At 46.5% G+C, this 24886-nt stretch overlaps 1 protein-coding gene across 7 annotated transcripts in view; it reads left to right on the top strand.

Annotated features, from left to right (window-relative positions):
• atp11b (ATPase phospholipid transporting 11B (putative)) overlaps positions 1-24886 on the top strand; it is a 37795-nt gene extending 12909 nt beyond the window's left edge. Inside the window, exons 14-32 of one of the 7 annotated variants that reach the window (XM_048251825.1) lie at positions 264-436; positions 553-621; positions 704-777; positions 1026-1129; positions 2305-2486; positions 5670-5873; positions 8345-8498; positions 9053-9155; positions 9604-9749; positions 9880-9939; positions 11057-11184; positions 11318-11456; positions 12326-12349; positions 12821-12886; positions 13053-13156; positions 13537-13702; positions 16851-16981; positions 19170-19327; positions 23031-23118. In XM_048251825.1, coding sequence (XP_048107782.1) covers positions 264-436; positions 553-621; positions 704-777; positions 1026-1129; positions 2305-2486; positions 5670-5873; positions 8345-8498; positions 9053-9155; positions 9604-9749; positions 9880-9939; positions 11057-11184; positions 11318-11456; positions 12326-12349; positions 12821-12886; positions 13053-13156; positions 13537-13702; positions 16851-16981; positions 19170-19296 — 2154 coding nt within the window. In that variant the 3' untranslated portion in view covers positions 19297-19327; positions 23031-23118. Of the gene's footprint in view, positions 1-263; positions 437-552; positions 622-703; positions 778-1025; positions 1130-2304; positions 2487-5669; positions 5874-8344; positions 8499-9052; positions 9156-9603; positions 9750-9879; positions 9940-11056; positions 11185-11317; positions 11457-11802; positions 12086-12325; positions 12350-12820; positions 12887-13052; positions 13157-13536; positions 13703-15762; positions 15849-16850; positions 16982-19169; positions 21293-23030 lie in introns of those variants that run through there. The other 6 variants (XM_048251829.1, XM_048251827.1, XM_048251824.1 and 3 more) reach the window with 6 other exon arrangements.

Below are 24886 nucleotides of genomic sequence, written 5' to 3'. Positions count from 1 at the left end.
TAGCACTCTCCCTGTAGAAAGAGATTTAATTTCCAGACCCAGTATTTGCCTGTATAATAGTTACATTATTAGTTGATAGTTGATGTTGTTTGAAGGCACTTCTGCTCACATATTGACATTGGTGCTGAATAAAAAGTATGGCATTACATCTGGCACTAGGAGTGTCTCTTAGAGGAGTTCCATGTATGAGGAAAAGCACCATTTTTCCAGATGGTTGCTTTGTCTATTGTGTTTGTTAAATTCTTGTTTGTTTACGCACCCAGATCCGTGAGGAGGAGCTGTTCCTGAAAGCAGTCTCGCTGTGCCACACGGTGCAGATCAGCTATGACCAGGCGGATGGTTTTGGCGAGCCGTTCTCCCACACTAACGGCTTCTCCCAGATGGAGTACTACGCCTCCTCACCTGATGAGAAGGCGCTGGTGGAGGCCACCAAAAGGTATAAACTCCCTTTCCCGTATATTAAAAACGGTTGGCTTTCAGCTGCTGCCACTGTAGATTGAATTCCCTCCGTCTCTACACTTCTTCACATGACTAATGTGTTTTCCCTCCTAGGATGGGGGTGACATTTATAGGGAGCAATGGAGAATACATGGAGATTAAGACATTTGGAAAAGCTGAACGGTAAAGATGGCCTTCACATAAGAGATGATTGACTGACTGACTCATTTTGGTATTTTTGTAACTTTTGGTAACTTCTCCACAGATATAAACTGCTCCATGTTTTAGAGTTTGACGCAAACAGAAGAAGAATGAGTGTGATATTGCAGACACCCTCAGGTATGTATGCTAATGGAGACCACACCTTCAGCCACTTACCAACCGTCTGACCACAATTGTAGGATGTCTAATCTATCCCCATTTTGGGATTGTGTGGCAGACAAGATCCTCTTAGCTTATTTCTGGATTTCTGTGTTTCTTCCTCTTGACTGCACATGCAGTCTGTTGCCAGTAGCCCATTGAGTATATTTCAAATCCTCATCTGCTACAGCGTCTAATGATGTGTCACTCATGTCTTCCCTTGTCAGGGGAGAAAGTGCTGTTTACCAAAGGAGCGGAGTCGGCAATTCTTCCCTACATCAAGAGTGGGGAGCTGGAGAAGACCCGAGTCCACGTGGATGAGTTTGCGTTGGTAGGACATCATAACATCCGGCTATTCCGTTACGTAGGATGAGGTCTTATTTAGTAGTTTGTGTGAACAACACAACTATCTAGAGCTATTTGAGTATCCAAACTGAATGATCTACACTGTGATGCATCACATTTTCTGAAGCTCTCACAGTACACAGACACCTAGACTCACAAAGAAGCAGTGTTCATTTAAAAACAATAGCACAACTGATAAGACCTAGACCTTACACTCACACAGACTGAGAGATGCTGTTGTGGCTGTGTCTCTGCTCGCTTGTCAGTGTCCCGCACTCAGTAGGCAGACAAGTGATGATCATTGTTCCTAATGGCCTCCCATCTCCACTGCAAATGAGCAGAATTTTGGAGGACTGTTGCATAGATGTGACAGGGTGCACTGATACCTATCCATCTGTAAAACAAACTCACTCAAAACAAACCATTTTGTGTCCTTTCTTGAAAAGTATACAATGGACTACATGCCACGGAGGGCTCTTCAGCCAGCCAGCATTTATTTCAGGCGGCGCGCGTCAGTAATGGCATCTTCTATTATATACTGCTTCTTTCATGTTGACACTGACACAAAATATTTTGTTTATGCCAAACAGGGCAACTCTATTCAACTTTGACACACACACATATCCTCAGCATTTTAACATGCTCATTCACTAGGTGTAACACCCAACCGGGGCTGTGTAAACAGGTACGCTAAAACACTAGCAGCTACAACACAGGTGATGGTCCATCGGAAATGTTTGTGCTCGCTGAAAAGCCTTCCAGAAAGTGCCTGGCATATAGGTAATTGCTGTTATATCTGGTTTGGGCTAGACTCTCTTTGTAACATGGCTGATATTGCTGTTGACACAGTAGTACTAGCCACATGAATATCACAGGTTTCAATGGCTTTGTGAGAACATTGCAAAAGCTTCATGCACTTTATCTTATTACTGATAAAAGCTTCTGGCAACTGATTATGTATTATGTTAGTGGCCAGTGTAAATCAAAATCGCTTTACTTGATTAATGGATATGGCTTTGGCTGTAGGTCACACCACTAACTCTTGGAATACAGAGCCGTCACAGGAATGGCTGAGTTGGCACTGTGAGAATGTTAAAATGACATTAATTGTCATAATTATGCAGATGCATTCTGTGTGTGTGTGTGTGTTGTGATGAGCAGAAGGGTCTGCGGACGCTGGTGGTGGCGTGCCGGCACTTCAGTGCAGAGGAGTACAAGGATGTGGACCGGCGTCTGCACGAGGCGCGCACGGCCCTGCAGCAGCGCGAGGAGCGCCTAGCCGACGTCTTCAGCTTCATCGAGCAGGACCTGGAGCTGCTGGGAGCCACTGGCGTCGAGGACAAGTGAGTCAATCTGCCTCTCCACAGACAGGTCACTCACCACGCATACAATAGCATGACCTTAACTGACTGTTGTCGTGTGGAAAGTGATCTGTGTCCCCCGCCCGTTCTGTTTGTCAAGAGACACTGCACATATTGCTGCACTTTACTAGTCAGATGCATTTGTCTTTGCACAATGGAGTCCTCAAGTTTACTTATGTATTACTTGAATATATAATGAAGATTATCTAAGCACTGAAGCATGGCTCATAACTTTATTGATAGTTTAAAAAAAATAAAATAATATAATTTATTTTCATTTAATTCAAATTCATATCATTTTGAGCCTAGATATCTGAACGTTATTATTTCATGTTTATATGTTGCCTGCCAAGCTGTGGGTGTAGGGCTGGTGTAGTGTCAGTAGGGGTATTTTATAGTTGTGTTGTGCTGTCCTCGTGTGCTCTGGGGCTTTGGGCAGTGTAATGTGTTTAGTATGTTGCTCCAGTGGACTTCAGGGCCGTTGTTGTTGTGCCGCTTCTGTGAGCCACCGCTGCCTGGACAGGAGCGACTGAGTCATGGCTCTGGCCCCAACCTCAGCGGCAGCATCGGCAGCTGCATTAATCCACTCGCCATTCCTGCAGTTTCCCTCTCTGCCATGACTCACTTATGTGTGTGTGTGTGGGGGGGGGGTGGGGGTGGTTCATGCGCCCGCATCTGTGCACAAGCTTGTAGAGCGTGGCATCCATTGATCAGTCACACACAGAGAAAGAGAGATAGAAAGGGTGAGAGATACTGCTATTAATTAGCTCTGTTAAGTTGAAAGGGAGGATGAGATTAAAAGGGAAACTGGGAATCGTGACCGCTTCATTTAGTACGCCGCGAGCCACCAGAACATTCTCCAACACATGAGAGAAGCTTTTACTAATCGCACTGAACGGCCTGTCACTTTGATTCGGAACGCTACGCATTCATGCTCTATTAGAATAATTATGCAATGCAACGCCAACTCGCCAGTTGCTTCACATGGCTGGAATGTCTGATCCTAACTATGGCTATTTACCATCCTTATTGGCAACTCACAGACTTTTTTGTGATTTAGATTTTGCTAGCTAAAACAGCTCCAACAGGCTGTTGTGTGACTTGTGGAGGTCCTGGGGGAGGAGAGGACTTTGTGTATTTACAGTATCTATCAGAGAGTTCAGACCGAAGTAACAACTCCATTGTGTTGACTCGATTCATCCTTACCAAGCAAGAAGCAATTCCGATCTGCTGTGGTAAACTAGCTGACTTGGGCAATGTGGCCTGCCTGGACAGAGAGTAGAAAGGGGCATTTAGACATAGACGGTAAAGTCTGAGTTAAAAGCTTGCAGGTCCAGCTCTGTGCGAGCCCCCCATCCCCCCAGGTGTAAGACAAGTCCGGCTCTGAAAGGGGAAGAGGAGGGAGCAGGACCGGAGCAGCAGCACAGAACAGCGCCGTGTCTGTGTGCACGTCTCTGTGCTTTCAGGAGGGGTTTTGCTTCTTTGCTTGTGGGTGTGCTCATGGAGATCTGACTGTGTGTGTCGCACGGCCTGTGCTAGTCGTAGGTGTGTGTTTATGTTCGAGGTTTGTGTGAATGTGTTCATCATTCTGTGTGTGTGTGTGTGTGTGTGTGTGTGTGCATGTGCATGTGTCTGTGAGAGTGCTCGGGGGGCACGCTCTTAGCAGAGCAGTGCGGGCAGACAGACCCACACCATCTGCTTGCGCTAGCTGTCCGTGTTTAATTAATGCAGCCCTCCCTCCAGACACACACACATACACACACCTCTTGGGCTGACACGAAGGATCCTTCCCATGCCCCCTCCATGTCCCCCAGAAATGTTGGCCATCTTCAAAGAGCCCTGTGTATAATTGAGGACATCATTAATCTCCCACACACACCATCAGTTCTCCCCTTCCTCCCCCGTCCCTAAGCTGAACTGTTTGCGCCCCTGCTCATAAGTTAATGTGATGTTTTTATCTGCTGCTAATCTTTAAGCTGGAAGCTCCGAGAGAGGGGCCCAGAGTGCGCTGGCTGTTTCCTGTGAAGTCGGCGTGTTGAGCTGCGTGTTAAATGCTCGCCCGAGGCGTCTGGCGCTCGCCAGCCGTAGCGGTGTCAGTAATTGCCGATGTTTTTGGTATTAGCTGTGTTGCTCTTGCAGGGGGGGGAGGTGGAGGAGGGACGTCAATACTCGACTTGTCTCATTATCGAGTGTGATGGATGAATCCATTTAGTGGTTAGGCGGTGGATGATGCAAGCGTCTGACAGTCATGCTCTACAACTTTCAAGGGAAATGGATCAGAGGAATGTTGATACAATCAAGGGACCACAACAAATATGTGAAGCAAGCAGTGGTGCAGTGCGTGCTTTTGATAAGCCTTCGAAGCGGATGCTGGAGTTGGCACTAGACTTGTCACGCCTTCACATACGCATTGCATTCACACTCCCTACTGTGCATCTAACTCTGTTGACAACACAACCAAGTCAAATCAGGTGAAAGGAAGGCCTGCAGAAAGGGGTGGGGACCAGCAGCAGATGGTCCATAGTTGACCGTAGAAGTCAAACATGCAATGTCCTGCTACATCTGCATATGGCTTAGAGACTGGCAAACTTGATGCATCAATGTTTATTTCTGTCTATGTTCATGTCTTTGGAGCCAGATCCACGCAGTACTTGGACCCCTTGCATGTGCTATGTGCAGGTGTACAGAGCAGTGATTGTTTGGTGAAGTGCTGTTGTAGTGTGTGTGTGTGTGTGTGTGTAAAGGCCAGGTGCCTTGGGGAGAGTGTCTAAAGTGACTCTTGCTTTGTTTAGTGGCATTCTTAGAAGCATGCTGAGCTGAGTAATCACCTTTTCTCTGATGAGGAACATGATCTCATTCAGTGTAATCCTGGCAGTTTTAATAGGGTGGTGGATTAGGAAAAGTGACCCAACTACGTGCGTGCGTGCGTGCGTGCGTGTGTGTGTGTGTGAGAGAGAGAGAGAGAGAGAGAGAGAGAGAGAGACTGTGAGTGAGTTAGAAAAAAGGCATTTTTGGATACTGAGCTTAATGTTATCTCATTAAATAATGTACAGTATATAGAGATAGGCCACTATATTTGCCTACTTGTATATTTGTTGTTTATGTATATCCATGACTATTTGTTAGTGAGATTGTGAGTGACATACCGTGTGTGTGTGTGCGCAGGCTGCAGGAGAAGGTGCAGGAGACCATCGAGGCGCTGCGTCTGGCTGGCATCAAGGTGTGGGTGCTGACCGGCGACAAGCACGAGACAGCAGTCAGCGTCAGCCTGTCCTGCGGTCACTTCCACCGCACCATGAACATCCTGGAGCTCGTCCAGCAGAAGTCCGACAATGAGTGTGCCGAGCAACTCCGCAGACTAGCCCGCAGGTGCCTGCCTGGACACACACACACACACACACACACACACACAGAGAGAGAGTCTCTGTCTGCTCCCTGTGGTGCCTTCCCTCTGTGGGTGTGATTGCAGGCGTGTTAGCCAGCGGTACACTGACAGACCCACACACTCACCGCCTGGTTGTGGGATTGATTGTGACTTAGTAATGGAGAGGGTGGAGCCCTCATCCGTGTCTTGAGGGGTGGAGTGTGTTTTGACATGATCCACATCTGCTGATCCACCACTCAGTCACACACACGTAAACATTACATTACATTACATTTAGCAGACACTTCTTGACCAAAGCATAAGTCACTTGACCAAAGCATAAGTCACACAAATGTACACACACAGTGCACACACCACAGCTCAGGCACCCACATACACAGAAACACTAATGCTTAGGGGTGTAAATCACGTTTCATCACGATTCAATACAATATCAATTTTGTGTGGACGCTTCAAAATTTGCAGCGATACAATGCGATTCAATACTGTGGTCTGTTGTCGATAGGAAATTATAGATTTTGGTTCATTTTCATGTATTCAAAAATGGCAAATGTTATAGATTATAGGCCAAATACTGAATATAGACTTTGAAATGAGGTAGGCTACACAGAGTTTGTTCTTTTCCCCCCTAATATGTCCTGTCACTAGCTAGCTGCATTAGACTTTACCTTTAACATGGTTTAAACTTGTTGCAATAGAGGTGACATTTTTCATTGTTAGAGGAAACTACCCTGTTCCGTAGGCCTTTGTTCCTTTTAAACCACGACAATGAGAACACTGTAACAGTGGGCTGGTCAAGCTTTCTTTAGGCTAAAATTGTATTATTGTACGGTTCTGAATGATCAGTCAGATGCCCAGCATCAGCTCAACCCAAGAGTGATGCAACCGCATCGTTTGCTTAGATCGATGCGTCGATACGTATCGCTGCATTGTTATATCCCTACTAATGCACACAGTGGACTGGTCACTTACCCACGTAAGGAGTAGAGTTAGGGTTGTGCCGATGGACGATATCATCGTCCATCATGATGGTTGACAGGCATCATGATGGAAAGCAACCATCGTAATGGCACGCTCCCACATGCCAGTCACTAATTCCTGCTGTAACAGGCTAAAACATAAAAAAAACCTTTCCCTGAAAATGAAATTGAGCCTACTTTAAAGGCTGTCAACCAAACAGTTATCACGTATTAGTCTACCGTCTTGTAAAATAAAAGACTTATTAGTCTACCCTCTTATTCAAATAATTCCTGACTGTGACATGAATGTCGGGATTCGTTATTTGTAAAAGTGTTTTTACTTCGCCCTCCTATATATAGCCTGGACTGCCCGATCGCAGCCCTTTACTTTCACTTCCCGCCGCCCTCATAGTCAGCATAGACGGTAGCCTGATAACGTGGGATGCTGCATAGTACTAAGATTTTAGTCTTAAGTAGCTTTTTTGCTGGGCCCAGCGAAGGCTGGCAATGTGTAATATTCCGCTGGTTGGTGCACACGCAAGTGTTCAGATTGATTGTCTACACAACTTCGTTAGCCTGTTCAGTATGTCTCTCTTAGCTGTCCACTTTCATCAGGCCGTATAGCCTATATAATATATTTTTTATTTTTTTATGTAGGCTAGAACATTATAAATGTATTTCTATACAGACATACCTAGGCTATAGGCTAATTAATTAGTGTTTACCACACTAACCCCACGATATATATCATCGCCCATCACAATGTTTTACTGTACACATCGTCAAATGCCAATTTAGGCGACATCGCCCAACCCTAAGTAGAGTGTCACTTAATATAATTTAAATCTGCTATTAAGCACACAGTCACACAGAGGAGATGACACACTGTCACACACAAGAGATGACACACATATTTACACAACACACACACACAACCATGTGGCTTATTGCTCTGTTCCTCTCTGTAAACACCCCCAGCTACACACATGCCCACACACACAATGGAGAAACTGGCATGATTATGTCCTGTGCTGACACATATGTGCGCACACACAGAAGACTGCCTGAGTGAGTGCTGCCATCACGCTCGATAGGCTGGGGATGGGGATGGGGTTCATGATGGATAAGCAGCGCATACATGAAGATGCATGATGGCTGATGGCCCTGGCTGGGTAGCCATGAATCAAGGCTTGTCCTGGGTGTTCACAGCACAGAGATGTATGGCTGTTATGTCACTGGCCTACCACAAATCAAACCATTCCACACATTGTCTTCTTGCAGGGCAGGAACATATCCTTGTTGAATTAGATTTTGTCATGAATTTATGAGATTAAATGAAAGGTTTTGCTCAGTAAGTGAGAAGTTTGTTCATTGTCCATTTTCTTTCTCTCTCTGTTTCTCAATCTCCTTCTCATACACATGTCACAATCTCATTTACTGACACATACACTCTATCCATTTCTCCCCCTCTTACACACACACACACACACACAAAGGATCAAAGAGGACCATGTGATCCAGCACGGGCTGGTGGTGGACGGGGCGAGTCTGTCTCTGGCTCTGCGGGGGCACGAGAAACTCTTCATGGAGGTGTGTAAAAACTGCTCCGCTGTGCTCTGCTGCAGGATGGCCCCCCTCCAGAAAGCCAAGGCAAGTAACACACACACACACACACACACACACACACACACACACACACATATATATATATATATATACACACACACATATACATACATACACACACATATACATACATACACACACACACACGCACACATATACACACTCACATTCATTCTCATTCTCTCTCACATGCTCTAATGCTTGCAGTCACTTGATAAAAATGCCTGTTGAGCCACACGCACGCGCACACACACACACACACACACACACACACACACACACACACAGACACAGATGTGTCTTTATCTGACCCCCACACACTCTGTTAGCTAGTTCACATGATTCAGAGGTCTTCCTCTCTTCTCTTTTCACTTCCTCTCAAATACACCCTTTCATCAGTGACTCACATGCTGCTCTCAAGACCCCACACACACACACACACACACACACACACATGGAGACACAGACAGGCACACACACACACCCCACCACTATTGTTCCCACCAGCTGCCTAATTGCCTGACACAAGCGCTCGGTTTCCCTAGTGGCGGTGCTAATGGCTCTGCTGTGATTGATAGGTGGTGCGTCTGCTGAAGACTTCGCCGGAGAAGCCCATCACTCTGGCCATCGGCGACGGGGCCAATGACGTCAGCATGATTCAGGAGGCCCATGTTGGCATAGGTGACCTACACTCCACGTCTCGCAGCTGTGTGGGATGCTCAGATGCTTAGCCCCTATTCACTGTCGGCTTGACACACACAGTCACAGGAGAATGGGCAGCTTGTCAGTAAACGCAGGCTCACTGCTACTCTGGCATCAGTAGTGAGGACTGACAGGTTGTATTATTCTTACTTACTGCTATAAGAGACTTGCAGCATGAGTGCACATCAAGCCCATTAAGGCAATCTTTTAAAGAACACTTCATTTAAAAGCCAATGATGAATGGTCAATTGTGAGTCTGTCAAGGCTCTTTTGGCTATCAGCATTAGTTCTCAAGTTGTCTTTTGAAGAAGCCACTGATAGCCTGGGCTGATAGACTCATGAGTGTGTCGAGCATCTCGGGGAAGCATTTTACTCTGTGAGCTCATGTAAGTAGCACATGATTAATTGGGATTCTGACTCTCCGCAGGTATCATGGGGAAGGAAGGCAGGCAGGCGGTCAGAAACAGTGACTATGCAATCGCAAGATTCAAGTTCCTTTCCAAATTGCTGCTTGTGCACGGACACTTCTATTACATAAGAATAGCTACCCTGGTGCAGTATTTTTTCTACAAGGTGAGCGTCTAGTCTGTCTGTGTGGTGTACAGTGTAAAGTGTGTATTGTTGTTTATCTGTGTGTGTGTGTATTTGGTGGTTTGGATACTTGATGGAAACATTTACATGTCTTTTTTGTGTTTCTTTTTAGAATGTGTGTTTTATCACGCCCCAGTTTTTATACCAGTTCTTCTGTCTGTTTTCACAACAAGTAAGTGTGTTTGGTATCTGTGTCATCACTGGTGACTGTGCCACTGTGCCACCGTCTTGTCACTTGCTGTCATTTTGTTTGTGACGTGATCACTTGTTAGACTGTCAACACACACACAGTAAGATGATGCCCTTTGTGCTTTTCAGCTGAACATCTTGTGAAAAGAAAGTGCCATGAATCCTCTTTCCTTCCGCTGTAGTGATGATGTTTGATATTGTAATTAAACTTACTAAAAAAGGACATCTCATGTTGGTGATGTTTTTGCTGAAATTACCTATTGTGGCTAAACTGTCATGATCTTTATTTAAAGCTGCAGTTGGCAAGTCTGACAGATCGAGGGGACTTAGCCAAAATGTTACATGTTTACAACTCTCATGCCCCTCTTCCACTACCACCGAGCACCCTCATTGAAAATGTGCTCGTCAGTGCGCACTAGACTGCACCAGACTGTGACTGACAGTCAGATCTTGTCAGATCTCACACAGCCCTGCTCTGATTAGGAGCAGCCGTAGTCTACTGGTTAGCGCTTCGGACTTGTAACCGGAGGGTTGCCGGTTGGAACCCCTACCAGTAGGCATGGCTGAAGTGCCCTTGAGCAAAGCACCTCTCCTCACTGCTCCCCGAGCGCTGCTGTTGTTGCAGGCAGCTCACTGCGCCGGATTAGTGTGTGCTTCACCTCACTGTGTGTTCACTGTGTGCTGAGTGTGTTTCACTAATTCACGGATTGGGATAAATGCAGAGACCAAATTTCCCTCACAGGATCAAAAGAGTGTATACTTATATTTATGCTTGATTGGACCAGAAGAACCGGGAGCTGTGGATTTTTGCAAAACAAATAACAGGCTCTAGGTGGAGGTAGAAGTGCGTTTTTTTTTTTTCTAAAACCGGCTGATTTATGTTGTTCTATCGGAGCATAGTGTCGGTTTCAGTGAATATGATCAAAAAAATCTTGCCAACTGCAGCTTTAACATCCTGATATATCCTGATCTATAGGAATCTAATCTAATCTAATCCATGTCTGGCATACAAAACATGTCTACCATGTCTTTGGTAGCAGGTTTCCTGTCCCCACTCTGACTCGGTCTGTGTGTGTGTCTGTCTGTCCCCTGTCTGGCAGACTCTTTATGACAGTGTCTATCTGACACTCTACAACATCTGCTTCACCTCGTTGCCCATCCTGGTCTACAGTCTGTTTGAGCAGCTGGTGCATCCGCACGTGCTGCAGAGCAAACCGGCATTGTACAGGTACGGTGCACAGCGCAGCACACTGACCAGTGTGACCTGCCGTCCTGGCCACCTATGGCTCCTAATAAAAGCTGCGGCGGCGAGAGCCCCTAACACTGCCCGTCATCATTAACATCACTCACTCATCCTGCAGGGACATCAGCAAGAACTCCATGCTCTCCTTCAAGACGTTCCTGTACTGGACGCTGCTAGGCTTCTGCCACGCCTTCGTCTTCTTCTTCGGCTCCTACATCCTGATGGGCGAGGACACCACGCTCCTGGGCAACGGCCAGGTGAGGCAGGGGCGTCAGGGGGTCGGGGGTCGGTCGTCGGTCAGCGCTGTGCTGAAGCTCCGTGTCTGCTTGCCTGCACTCTAATCCTCTTCAATGAGAAGTGTTTAAGAGTCTAGAGGTCAGGTTGGAGATGGGTCCCACTCAGGGCCAGCTCTGTTTTTCTTCACTCTGTGCATGTCTGCTTCTACCACTGTAAGTGGCTTTCTGTACATCTCTAACTTTAAAGGGACAGGGCGCAAATACTGTGGTGCCTGCATGTTGCCGATTACTTGTAGACTTGGACATTCAGATATTACATGGGTTGGGATTTAATATGTAGACGTGGGCCTTCCTCTTGCCCTTATAGAAATTGCCTTGATGGGAGACCGGTGTTAGTAGAAGGAAAACGGCTGGTGCTGAAGTTGAATGAAAGGCAGACGAGACGAGATGAGAGAATTGGCTGTGTGCGAAGGTGAGCCCATCAGCTCGTTGCTGGACGAGGGTGGCCGTGTCTGTGTGAGCACCCGGTCACTCTCGGCCATGAAACCTTGGCAACGCCAGCCCTTGCTTCCTTCACCCAACAAGGCAAATATTGATTGAGCGTTGCTTAGAGACCACATAGCGGGTACAGCGCAATATTGATCCCCCCCAGTTGCAATTTTAGTGAAATACCTTCAATGATGTGGAGGAGCAACAGAGGCACGGCCCTTCAGTCTCTGCTATTCTTGTACCAGCCTGTTGCTGTGATGGTGGTGCTGTTGATGGCGGGACCATTTCATTGTTTCTTGGGGGGATTGGTAATTTGGGAAGTCTTTTTTCTGCCTGTCCTTTTTATTCCTTTCTTTGTTTTTCTCTCCTCCTTCTCTTTTTCACGCCGTGCATGTCTTCAGATTTTGAGAGCTAACAGACAACTGGTAAGCGTTGATTGGTTTCCTATAGTTGTTTGCATGCCTCTCTTTCTCTTTCCTTTAACCAGTTTCACAGCTGTCTCAGTTCTGAGCTTCACCACTGCTGCATAAGTGTGCGCCATCAGTATTCTTTTGATGCCATGCCACACACATTTGTCAGGCCGAGTGTTTCCGGGTGGCAGGGGAGTTCAAGGAGCGCCCCGTTGCCTTGCATGACTGCAAATGGATTCCAGCGCTGACAGAAGTGTTGCCCTCGCTCTAAATGGCTTGGCAACCTCCCGATATTGTTCAGAGTGCCTGGAGGCCGTGTGTGAGTGTGCAGCTGTCCTCTGACATGCCAGCATCTGGTGGGCCATTATAGAGAGCCGAAAGTCTGAATAGTGGTGTGTGTGTGTGTGTGTGTGGACCGAGATGGACGAAGCTGTTAAAACTATGTTAAGTATCTGAAATATTTAGTTTTTCTCTAACTCTTTTCAGATGTTTGGAAACTGGACGTTTGGAACATTGGTGTTTACAGTCATGGTCATCACCGTCACACTGAAGGTTCAAATCCGTATACTTCAACTCCGTGCACTTCAAATTCTGCTGAGTTGTTTGAATGGAATGAATATTCCTGAGATATTTTGTGGCATTTTTATTCCCATTGCGTCTCCATGTGTTGGCGTGAGGGTTACGTACTGAAGGTTGCTCTCATCCCTTTTCTCCTCAGCTGGCCCTAGAGACCCACTTTTGGACATGGATGAACCACTTTGTCACCTGGGGCTCCATCGCGTTCTATTTCATCTTCTCCTTGTTTTATGGGGGCATCATCTGGTATGGCCGCCCTCTCCGCACACAAACACAGTGATGATTATGATGATGGTGGTCTCTCCTCAAGAACTCCATTGCCACTGTGTCTTACAGTGATGTGATGTCATGTTATGTCACAGCATAGCCTCCTTGCCTTAAGGCAAGGTTTACACTCCCATGTGGATGTCCTCGTATGCACAATAAAGAACTGATCCAAATACACATAGTGTAATTGTAAAGGTTTGACCTGAAGGCCTGGAGTAAGTGAGTAATCAGTGTACTCAAGAGGAACACAGACTTTTTGATCAGACATAACCCAGATTGTGTGTGTGTGTGCGCGTGTGCGTGCGTGTGCATTTGTTTGCATGGCTGTGTGGCCGTATGCGTGTCTCTTCTCCCCACAGGCCCTTCCTCCACACGCAGGACATGTACTTTGTCTTTGTCCAGCTGCTGTCCAGTGGCTCCGCCTGGTTCGCCATCATCATCATCGTGACTGGTTGCTTGTTCCCTGACGTCATCAAGAAGGTTCTCTATCGGCACCTACAGCCCACCAGCACCCAGAAGTCTCAGGTAGGATTGGACACAGTCCCCCACACACACACACACACACACACAGGCACAGCCCAGCTGCTTAACCCCCCTAACCCCTCAGCGCACCTGCGCTGGCTTCAGCTGGGTCAAGTGAAGACCACAGACCGCTGTGCCCTAATAATATGCACGACGTCACATTTTTGATGTTTGGTGCAGATAAACATGACCACTTGAAGGGACCACTGTGTGAAAAAACGCTTTGGCAGAGCACATGGAAACATGAAATGCATGCAACACGCAGGCGACCACACTCCACACTCACTCATGCCAACAACTGCATGGCTTCTCACTAGTCAGGCCTTCCACATGACCCTTACACAGTCAGAGCTGAAGTGGACACATAGCAGAACAGTGAGATGCTAGACTGTGATTGCTAGATTGCAGCAGATGCAGTTTGGAGATGCAGATTGATTCATACAGCACTGCTGCCAGTGAAAGAGCTGTTCAAGATCGACTACAGGATGAATTACTCACCGCACACAGAGTAGTTTCACAATGAGTCATGATTTCCCACCTCACAAACACTAAGTGGTCCAACGGATACATATATATATTTTTATTTTCTTGCAGCTTGTTTTTTCTCCCTCCTACTGTTGTTAATATAAGTATGTTTGTCGAGGATGTGGGTGAGTCTGTTCCATTGACTCAGGGCTGAAGTCCAACCGGGCACTTTCAGGTCCGCTTTCAGTGGCCGGCTGGGCCCACACTGCCTGGGTTTGTTCCCCTGCACCGGTCAGCAGTGGGCTCAGCCCCTCTGTCTCCCGCGCTCCCGAGGAGGAGATCTTTACAGCCAAATGCTGCCGTGTCAGCGAACCTGCAAGCCTCGGCACTGCAGATGACACTCGATACTTGAAAACGCACTCACTCGTTTTCTTTCTCTCTCACCGTGTCTCACTCGCACTCTCTCCTCTCTCTCTCTCTCTCTCTCTCTCTCTCTCTCTCTCTCTCTCTTTCTCTCTCTCTCTCTCTCTTTCTTTGTTGTGCGCTGCACTTTGTTTTCTGTCAGCTCCTTCTGTGAGCTCCTCTTACTCAAGCAGGTCACAGGCTGTCTGTGAGTGTCCGTGGGGGTTTGCGTGGCTCTTTGTGTGTGTGAGGCGCCGCATATACTGTTTTTGTGTTTGTTCCCATTGTGTATTGTCTCTCTTCATCACACAGACTCTTTTACACTCTCGCTGCTTGGTTTCTTTCTCTCTCACATGTATACAGAGGCCAGAATTATATTTTTCGAGCTATGTAGTGATAATTTACTGACCAAAAAAACTTTTTACCTGCATTTTTAAGAATTTAAGCATGCATTCTCAGTATCAGTCTTACGTTAAACAGGCAGTTATGGAAAGGTCATATCTACAACTTCAGTTTGAAATTAATCAGAATTAGACGTTAGTACAGTTAATGTTATTTTACTTGCATGACTTGGCTACACATAGGTTCTTTAAATACGGAACCACATGGCAACAGAACACAGTGGCAGTCACTTTGTTAGTTCATGTGTTGCATTGTGACACGTCACTTGGTGCCAGAGCATCATAGTGAAAATGCCACCTGTCATAAAGATGTTCCTTCTTTGTTTTGACCAGAGGAGGTTTGTTATCTCCCATGTGTGAGACTGGCGCTTTCAGGCACGCTGGCCATGCAACACCACCCACACAAAGACCAGAGCCGCTAGCCAGCTAGCTCTCATGTCAAATGATAAATATACTCTTAGACACCTGTAGATGATGTACCAAATTTGACAGATGTTAATTATGGACTCATGCGCACACACAAACACACACAACACACACACACAGACATTTTCTCGCTCTATAGGTCTTTCTTTTGTCTTTGTGTTGCTCACATTCTCTGCCAACACTCTTGTGTTCTGCTTCCATTGCTCAGCTCTATAGTTGTGTCAAACTGCGCACACACAAACACACGCCCAGGCACCACATACACAATCTCTGTGTTGTTTGTATTTCTGTGTGTGTGTCTCTCTCCCTGTGTCTGTCTCCCTTTCTACTGATGTTGTCTGTGTGTTCCACCTTCCTCTCCTCTGCTAGATGTACTCCAACCGCGTTGCCATAGGTGACGACTTCATCGCCCTGCAGCCTCTTTCCAGGGCCAAGAATCAGCTGGGCAAGATTAGGTAGAGTAGGAGAACCTGCCCCCACCCCCTCAACCCTTACTGCCCCAGTGTCGTCTGCATGCTGTGGTGGACCAACTAACAAGCCATAGGCTGAGAAGACGACTAGAGAGAGAGAGAGAGAGAGAGAGAGGGAAAGAAGGAGTGAGTGTGACTATGTAGGGAGAGGTAGAGAGAAAGAGAGAGGTGATGTGGTTGGATGCTCGTTGCACATTGCATGCAAGCTGTGGAAGCTCTGGTCCCCGATCCCTCTCTGACCCTGCATGCAAACTCTGAGTGGGGTGGTCAGCTATAACCACTGGGGAGTGTCATGTGATGCGTTGACTGCTGCATGGCCCATTGGGGTGGCACTTGGGCTGTGCTCTGGTGTTTGACCACAGACTGTGCCAGTTTTAATGCCTGCAGGTGAAAGTGTATTCAAAGGCACTGTAAGGCATGCGGCAGCTCCTTGAGGCTGGTAATGTGTTTTGTTTTGGTCATTGTTCTGAATGAGTGGCTTTCAGTGGACACTGTACAGATGGAGGCTATTGTGCATGTGTGCTGTTGTGCATCATGTTTCTGGTCTGGACCGCATGCTCTTAACCAAACTTGTTGATTTTTTTTGCAATGAGCAGAGAAAACGTTCCCGAGTCCAGCTATTGACAGAAGGAGCAGTCTGAACTTCCATTACATATTATGATTCCTTCAAATTTCTCTCTAATATGAATGGTGACATGTCATTCAATCAGCTTCAAAATACGAAGATATGATTGGATTTGTCAGTTCTGTATTTGCTTGTCTAGTCTGTCAGACTAACAAAGTTGGACAAATCCACTTTCGGAAACTGATTAGGTTTTTCTGGATCTTATTCCGAGGCCATGTCATGGCATCTTCATGGTTTCCGCTCAATATTTCCATTTTGGACATGGAGGCGTTTTCATGCTCGTCACACGATTCTGTTTTTTTTTCTCCTCCTGTAATTTTTGTTCCGTTTGGGAGACTTAACACATTGTTTTGTCCTTCCAGATGGAAGAGGATAAGGTTTCAGTCAGCTCAGAATATGACTCTGCTCAAAGCAGGAACAGAGGGGAGGACAATTGGCAACTGCTAGCTGCTTCTCCTCCCCCCGCCCTCGGTGCCGCCCTATCCTCCCCTAGGTAGTACCGGCCCTGTGTGTGTGTCTGTGGGGTGTGCCCCCTCCTCGCCAGACCCCGCGGTGCCCAGGCACGTGGGTGAACTCTTCACCTGGCGGGCAGGGGTGGGGGGCAGGGCCAACCGTGGGTGGGTGGGAATGCTGGCATGGACTTTCTTTGGAGTTTGTTTATTGATTTTTGTTTATTTGTTTTTTGTCTTTTAGTTCTGTGTCTTTGTTGTTACACATATCTTTTGTCGTACACACATATCTCCATGTGCTTTACGTGATGATCACTCATGATGTCTTTGTCCTCAATCTCAGTCCTCAAGATCGGTAATCTGCATGTTCTAGGCCCTCTGCTTCAGAGAGTGTTTACATTTTTTCATTATTTACCATTATTGTTCATGTATTAATTTTGTTCATTATTTTATTTTGTTCAGTGAATCATATGCAACCAGTGCACTCCTGACATTTCATATTCATATCATATTTGTATGTCCCTTTTTATGTGTTTAATCTTTCTGTGCAAAATGCCTGTTTATGAAAAATAAATGTTTTTATCAACTCCTTTTTAGTTTTGCTCCCCACATAGTGTTTTTCCATTATGCTGTGCTTTGTGTGTCAAACTGCTCTTTGTTGCTGATGCAAGATAAGATCATTGGACATTTCTTTGATGTTAAGTTTGTATCTCTATAGCTAGAAATAACTCATTAATATCCATTGTGAAGATCATGTTTTTTGTCCGTCTCACGCGTTTTCATGCTAATCAGTGTGAAATGTCTTGAGGTTTCCTGTAGCTTAGGCACACTGTTTCCTGGTGAGGTCTGTAGGCAGACTGTGTTGGGCTGAGTGCTAAGGCTGACTTGTATATAAATTACACCGCTCACATGGGTCCATTTACTCAACTAGTCGGTCATCTTTTCTCATATATCCAAACATCATCATGTCTTACCTTTTAACCTATATCACCTGCATCTCAGAATTATTGATTTTCAGGGACAGGGTATATATATATGAAACCTGCTTTGAAATATATTAACGACCCATCGCACTGCTGGCCCAATATTTCTCCCCGGCCCAAGTGGGAGAATTGCTTGTCATTTTTCATGTAGCCCATTGACCTCTGCCTGCTGTAAAAAAATCCAATCTGCAGAGCTGTGTCTTCTCTCTGCCAGCTTTGATTATGTTGTTTACTGATCACCAGTGTGATGTAGAATGTCCATTCATACAGCTACATTGGAGGATCCATAGGGGATTCTGGCCCATCCATGGGCTTGTCATCCCCTGCACTCCAAACTAGCCAGCACAAGGGTGCACCTCCCCTGCCAGATCCCCCCCCCTTAATGCATTATTCAAAGTTCTATCACAGTTGTTGGAAGATTTGATTAGCTCTGCAAGATATCTCAGGGACTGCAAGTATCGACACCAGTCATCAGAAATGGCTCAGTCAGGGGGAAAAAACTACAGAGTTTGGCGCTCAGAGATTAGGTCGAAGAATCGGGGTTTGTTTCCCGTTCAGCGTAATGGACGATTATATTTGCTTGTATTCTTTGGGCAAGTTGTGCGCTCGTCTGAAGGATGCGGCTGGTGTTCCGCTGCAGCTCTGATCTGACTTTAGATCCGCTGCCAGAGAGTGCTGTTTTGACAGCACTCTACATGCATTGGGATAAATGGCTGTAATTTGATTACGGGGCGCGGTTGCACCAAGGCCAAGGATGACCTTGCCTTGAAGAAGACTCCCTCATTCATCAACCCTCCTTTATTGATGTTATGGTTTATTTCTTTTTTTATTTATTGTTTACCCCTCCGCTCCATGTCGCTCTGTCCTCGGTTATTCATCTGTGTGTCCTGACATCATGAGCTGTACAACAGCACCAGCACCTCCACTAGTGGGCTTAAGCTTGAAGCCTGTGGGGTCCTTTGGGTGGGATTAGTTTCTGTTCATGTCCTATTTGTGGTGTTTGATGTGATCTGTAACCACCATATTTACACGTCTGACCTTTGTATTGCTTTCTTTACCCCCTTTCTTTTTCTCCAACTTTCTCTCTCTCTTTCTTTCTCCATCTCTTTCTTCATCTTTCTTTCTTTCCATTTCTATCTCTTCCTCTCTCTCGCTCTCTTTCTCTCTCTCTCTCTCTCTTTCTCTCTCTCTCTCTCTCTCTCTCTCTCTCTCTCTCTCTCTCTCTCTCTCTCTCTCTCTCTCTCTGCAGCTTGTTGAGGCCCAGCAGAGTCAGCAGGGCTCAGTCAGCTGCCTGGACTCCTTGTGCTGCATCGGGTCGGAGGGGCAGGAGGGGCCGGGCATCCGTGTCCGGCTGGGCAGGCTGGTGGAGCGGCTGATGGGCCGCTGTGCGCCCCCCAGGGCCGGCAGGTGCGACCTCTCTCTCTCTAGCCTCTGCTGCAACCGCATCGGCTACAAGCTGGAGCACGACGAGGCACCCACGCTCGGAGACTGAGCTCCTCTCCCAGTCCACACACACATGCAGATATATAGACATGTAGTATAAAGTAGAGGCTGTTTCAGAGCTACTTTTGTGCCAATATGCTCTACAAGCTCCTACCCCCCCCCCACACACACACACACACACACACACACACACACAGTTTCTGGTGAAAACTTGCTTGGTCAAGGACTTCTCAGCCCAACCTCAAAGAGCAGCACTCACACACATTGGGTTTGTTGACTGGGTTCCCCCTCAGCACGCCTCCGCACGCCACACACACATTCCTTAAGAGCGGGGACCCAGCCCCCCGTCAGCACCACGCGTACCCTGTAGCAGAAAGCGGGGCCCGTTTCGGAGCCCTTATTTCACAGCCCTTATTTTTTTTATAAAATTAACCTCTGAGGAGTTTGGCTAAAAAGCTGGAGAGCCGTGCTGAATGGGGATGCAGTGTGCTACTAACTTGCCTTCTGAGTGGTGTCCCTTGTGTTGGTTTTGTATGTCCTCAATAGCTTTTAAAATATTGTCTGCTCGGCCACATCCATACTGGGATCCAGCTGGGGCCATGCATGCACCACTAGTATCTTTTAAAAGTTTCTGTAATCCTCTGTCTGTAGTCCTGCCAAATGTGTCTTTGCCTGCCCTGCACCTTCTCGCGAAGCCTGAGGTCTTTTTTACTGCTGCCTTTCTTGTGTGCCTGGTGTATTTCAGCCTGTTGAGTTTTATCGTTAATAGCCACTTTGTCCTGTGCTCAGAGTCCTGTTCTGCAGGTCTTGCGCCTTTGTTAGATGCTAAATGGGTCTCTGTGCCACAGAATGTTATGGTCCCACGTTGGTCAGACTGGCCACTATGAATGACCAGGCTTGTGTGGTGTCAGCCATGCAAATGTAATTGTGGTGAAATGCACAGCGCTCGGATGGGAACCATGACCCCCCCCCCACCCCACCCCACCACCCCACCCTGTCTGCCCAACCTTCCCAAGTGTGCCACTTTGTGTGTTTGTTTTGTATGTATTTCTATGTGTGTGTATTTGTCGGGTAGGGATGCATTTCCCAGTCTTTTGCCAAAGTTCCATAGTGTTGCGTCTCGATGACGGCATGCACATTTGATTTCCACAGTGTTGCGTCTCGATGACGGCATGCACATTTGATTTCCACAGTGTTGCGTCTCGATGACGGCATGCACATTTGATTTCCACAGTGTTGCGTCTCGATGACGGCATGCACATTTGATTTCCACAGTGTTGTGTCTCGATGACGGCATGCACATTTGATTTCCACAGTGTTGTGTCTCGATGACGGCATGCACATTTGATTTCCACCTTCGGTCTCTCTGGCTTCAATGTTGCTTTTCTTACGATTGCACCGTCCACTCTGCTGGAATGCCAATGGCCGCTGACGGTTTGCGCTCCTCTAGCTGTTACACAAGATGAGACGAGGCCCTCACTGGAGCTTGCCACGACTCTCACTGAACAAAACCATAACAACGCGGTTCCAGCCTTACTGCTAGAGCACTGCCACTGTACAGGCGAGGAAGCATGTTGCCCGTAGCAACAGCAGCCAAGCAAAGATGCCTAATCTGGAAGATGATGTTCTGTAGGGATTCATTTCCCTCAGCTCCCCAAAATCCTAGCGTCCACCAGGGGAGCACATTATCAGAGAGCACCGGAGGAGGAGCTATTTTTAGACACATGGGAAACTGTAGATTTCTTTTGAAATGACCGTTATATACATTTTGCTTGTTTATTTTGTTTTTTACCCGCAACTTGAAGCCTTACCAAGAAGATGAACAAATATGCCTGACCTTCTGCATGAGAAATGCCTTGGGCGTTTTGTATGCGGTTTAATCTGTGTGTGTGTGTGTGTGTGTGTGTGTGTGAGAGAGAGAGAGAGAGAGAGAGAGAGAGAGAGAGAGAGAGAGAGAGAGAGAGAGAGAGAGAGAGAGAGAGAGAGAGAGAGAGAGAGAGAGAGAGAGAGAGAGAGAGAGAGAGAGAGAGAGAGAGAGAGAGAGAGAGAGAGAGAGAGAGAGAGAGAGAGAGAGAGAGAGAGAGAGAGAGAGACTGTGTGTGGGTGTTTTCCATCAAAATTCTCCTGGTCACTCTAACCCCCCCCCCCTCGTATGTCTTTCCCTATACTGGTAGAGGAGCCAGGATCCAATGTATGAGTGGGCCACGACCGCTGACTGACACCACACACACACACACACACACACACGCACTCTCACACACCACTGCACTTTGTGTCACCGAGCTCTATGCTGGACAGATGGGATCAGTCTGCATCTGTTGTTTGAATCAAATTTATTGCACTGCTTGCGTTGTTTGCTCTTGCTTCTATGTCCTGGCTGTTCGGGTGATGTTCTATTTGGTAAAATCATCATTGCGGTTTCCTGGTACGAAAAAACACCTCATACAAAGTTTGATCTTTCTTTTCTTTTCCTGTCTTTTTCCCCTGGCTCTTTCTCTCTCTACACTGCAGTCTAGCCCTTTGCACCAAGCTCTTAAAACGGTTGTCTGTAGTGGCAAACATGACAGATGACAGAGTTGTTGCATGCTGCTGTTGTTGAATGGTCGTTATTTTGCCCCGTCGCTGTGGCAGGCGGGTGCATATGGCCACGCACGAGGCAAAGCCCAAAGACGAGCATCCTAATCCCCACGTCCACTCCACAGTCTTTTCATTGCCAGAGAATGCATGACATCACTCTGCAGAGAAGCTCGAGCGAGTCTCACACTCACACACGCCCCCTGGAGGTCCATGTAGTAATGTACACTCTCAGTAGAGTATGCGACGGGCTATGTGCCTTCTACTTATGTACATCTTCCCATGTACTCAAAGCCTGTCACATAGGACGTATATTTGGATGCAGGTTTTATACTATAATACTACAGATGTATATCCCCTTATATTTCAAATGCATTAGCTATTTTTGTTAGTTATTAGATCTAATCTATGAGAAAAAGTTAATATACAGTATATCAGATGTATTCTATTTCATATACTACTACTTGTAGAAATACTATATCTGTATTGTACTGAAGTGGTCTTCAGGAATGTAGCATGTATGTTGTGACAAAGGAAGCTTTTGCTACTGTGTGTTCAGCTCACTCATGTTGCCCAATTCTGTACTAACATCTTTCCTCATGTTGCCCCATTCTGTACTAACATCTCTCCTCATTCACCACCTGCTTTTGGTTTGTCTGGAGCGCTGCATGCTTGTGGTCTCTCACAGGTCTAATCGTTAGGGTCGAGAACCAGTCAGTGCTGCAATGGCTTATGGGTAGGGCAGCGAGGTAGAGAGAGACTAGGTCAGGCTACTGCTGCTATCACTGTGGCTCAGGCTGCAGGCAGGTGCGAAACCCCAACCCCCTTACCAGACATGCCAGCCAGTTAGCCTTGATGCCACTCTGTCTGTCCAGGCCGGATAGGAAAGTCAGTCAGTCAGCAATGTCAGTATTTGGTTCACACACACACACACACACACAACAGGGATTGAGCAGCAGGTGCACTTTAGCACTTTAGCGTTTCCAGTGTTCTGTGCAAAGCTTTAGGTAAAACACACACACACACACACAGACCTATCCCAACTGCCCCTGCCTGAGCCTCACCTGTCCTCACTTGTCCTTGATGCTTCCAGATCGTGGAACAACTCGGATCCATACTTCTCCAACGACAGGAGCATCTTGACCCTCTCGCCCATGGAGGCCAGTCATTACTAGTGCCCCGGAGGGAGGCCTGTAAGCTTGCCCATGCCAGCCTGCAGCGGGCGCTGTGCTGCGCTGCCCAGTGTGCCCGGACCAGGGCTGGCCCCTTCAGCTATCTCACCAGCCTCACTCACACCTGAAGAATGTGAGGCCCTCCACTAGGGAAAAAAACAAACAAACAAAAAACTATTAACACACCTCTCACTAACCGATTTGTGTAAATAAAGCAAGGGAATCATAATGGCACAGAAGACCAAAGGATTTTGTCTCAACTAGAGAAGAGAGAGAGTGTGTGTGTGAGGGAAAGAGTCACTGGAGATTGTTTGTGTTGCTACTCTAGGTTACTGCTGCTTCCACAAAGTGACTGATGGGCTGTAATCTTTCCTGAGGAAAGTACTGTAGACAGCCTGTTCTTTTTTTTAAAAAAGCCATATCTTCTGTGTTTTTGAAATACCTGATTTTTCAAGGTATGAAATGTGAGCGCATTTAGCACTCTAGTTGGGCAGTTTCCTTGGAGTCAGCCCACGAGAAGCCCACCTGAAACTGTGCCCCAAATATGGCTTTGGTACGCCGATGGAAGAATGTCCCTCATAGCTTCCTACGATACTCTACATATCAAACCTGACTATGGACCTGAAATGATGTGGCCTGCACATTTATGTTTATGATTTTTGTTTTCTTTGTTGTTTTGCAGTCTATTGTGCAAATGCATTTTCTTCTCATCTAATCATCATCTGTCATCATTCTATTAACATGCTGTTTCTGTGTGCTTCTGTTCTGGTGTTTCTCTTGGGTTACTAACCACATGTTGACTGTGGCGTTTGTGTGTACTGTTAATCCCATTGCAAGAAGGCAGCAACTAGCTGAGCTCGATTTTAACCTGCCTTCTCCCTCATCAGCCGTGGAGGCCTTGAGGTCCAATCACATCCTTCATCTTGGTGCACCAGGCGATTAGTAGATGGTCATTGAGACAACCGTTTTAAACTTGCTATCGTCACAGTAACGTCTCTTTTGATATCAGTATGCATGCGGAAATACCCTTGATGAGCCAAACTCGAGGTATACGAGTACTGGCTGTTCTTAAGAGGGGGAAAAAAACCTCATCCTCGGGTGGGTTTTGTGAACTCGATCATTATGATATAGTCAGTCATGACTGACACCTGGGAGCTGTACTGAATCTCTCTTCAGAAGACACTTGAATTTTGTGGCACCTTAACAGTACCTTGACAATGTTCTAAGCATGACCACGAGCACTCAGAGAGGTAGCTGAAGTGCCACTGCTGAAGGACTTGCATATCTGATAAGTATTGTGCTATATACAGACAGCATAATTTTCTACTGAGGTACGCTTTTGTTGTTTTACATTAATTGGTACATAAAAAAAATTCTGCACATGCATTGCAGGTGTGATGTCCAGGGCATCAAATCATTTTCTCCAATCACAGATTGTCACTTTACATAAACGTCATCAGTTTGGTCACATTGTCGGGCCATGTGTGCTACATGATTAATATATTTATTGTACACCTGTTATGTAGCAACATATCTGGTCTTGCCCTAAATGACTTATTAGCAATAAAAAAAAAAAATCATCTATTGATACATGGGAATACTTTGGGTCTAGCTGCAATGTCAACTGGCCACTTTCCTTGTTTGTTTCAACCATGTCGAGGAAAAAAGATATAAGATCAGTTGCTGTTATTGTACGCTCCTGGCAATGAAAGTGATGAATTGCTGATGTTTATGAAAACAGTTCTATTTACGGAATAAATATGTCTTTTTTAATATA

Source organism: Alosa alosa, chromosome 9, assembly GCF_017589495.1.
Source record: "Alosa alosa isolate M-15738 ecotype Scorff River chromosome 9, AALO_Geno_1.1, whole genome shotgun sequence".
Lineage (NCBI taxonomy): Eukaryota > Metazoa > Chordata > Actinopteri > Clupeiformes > Clupeidae > Alosa > Alosa alosa.
This window is presented reverse-complemented; position numbering and strand designations above follow the sequence as displayed.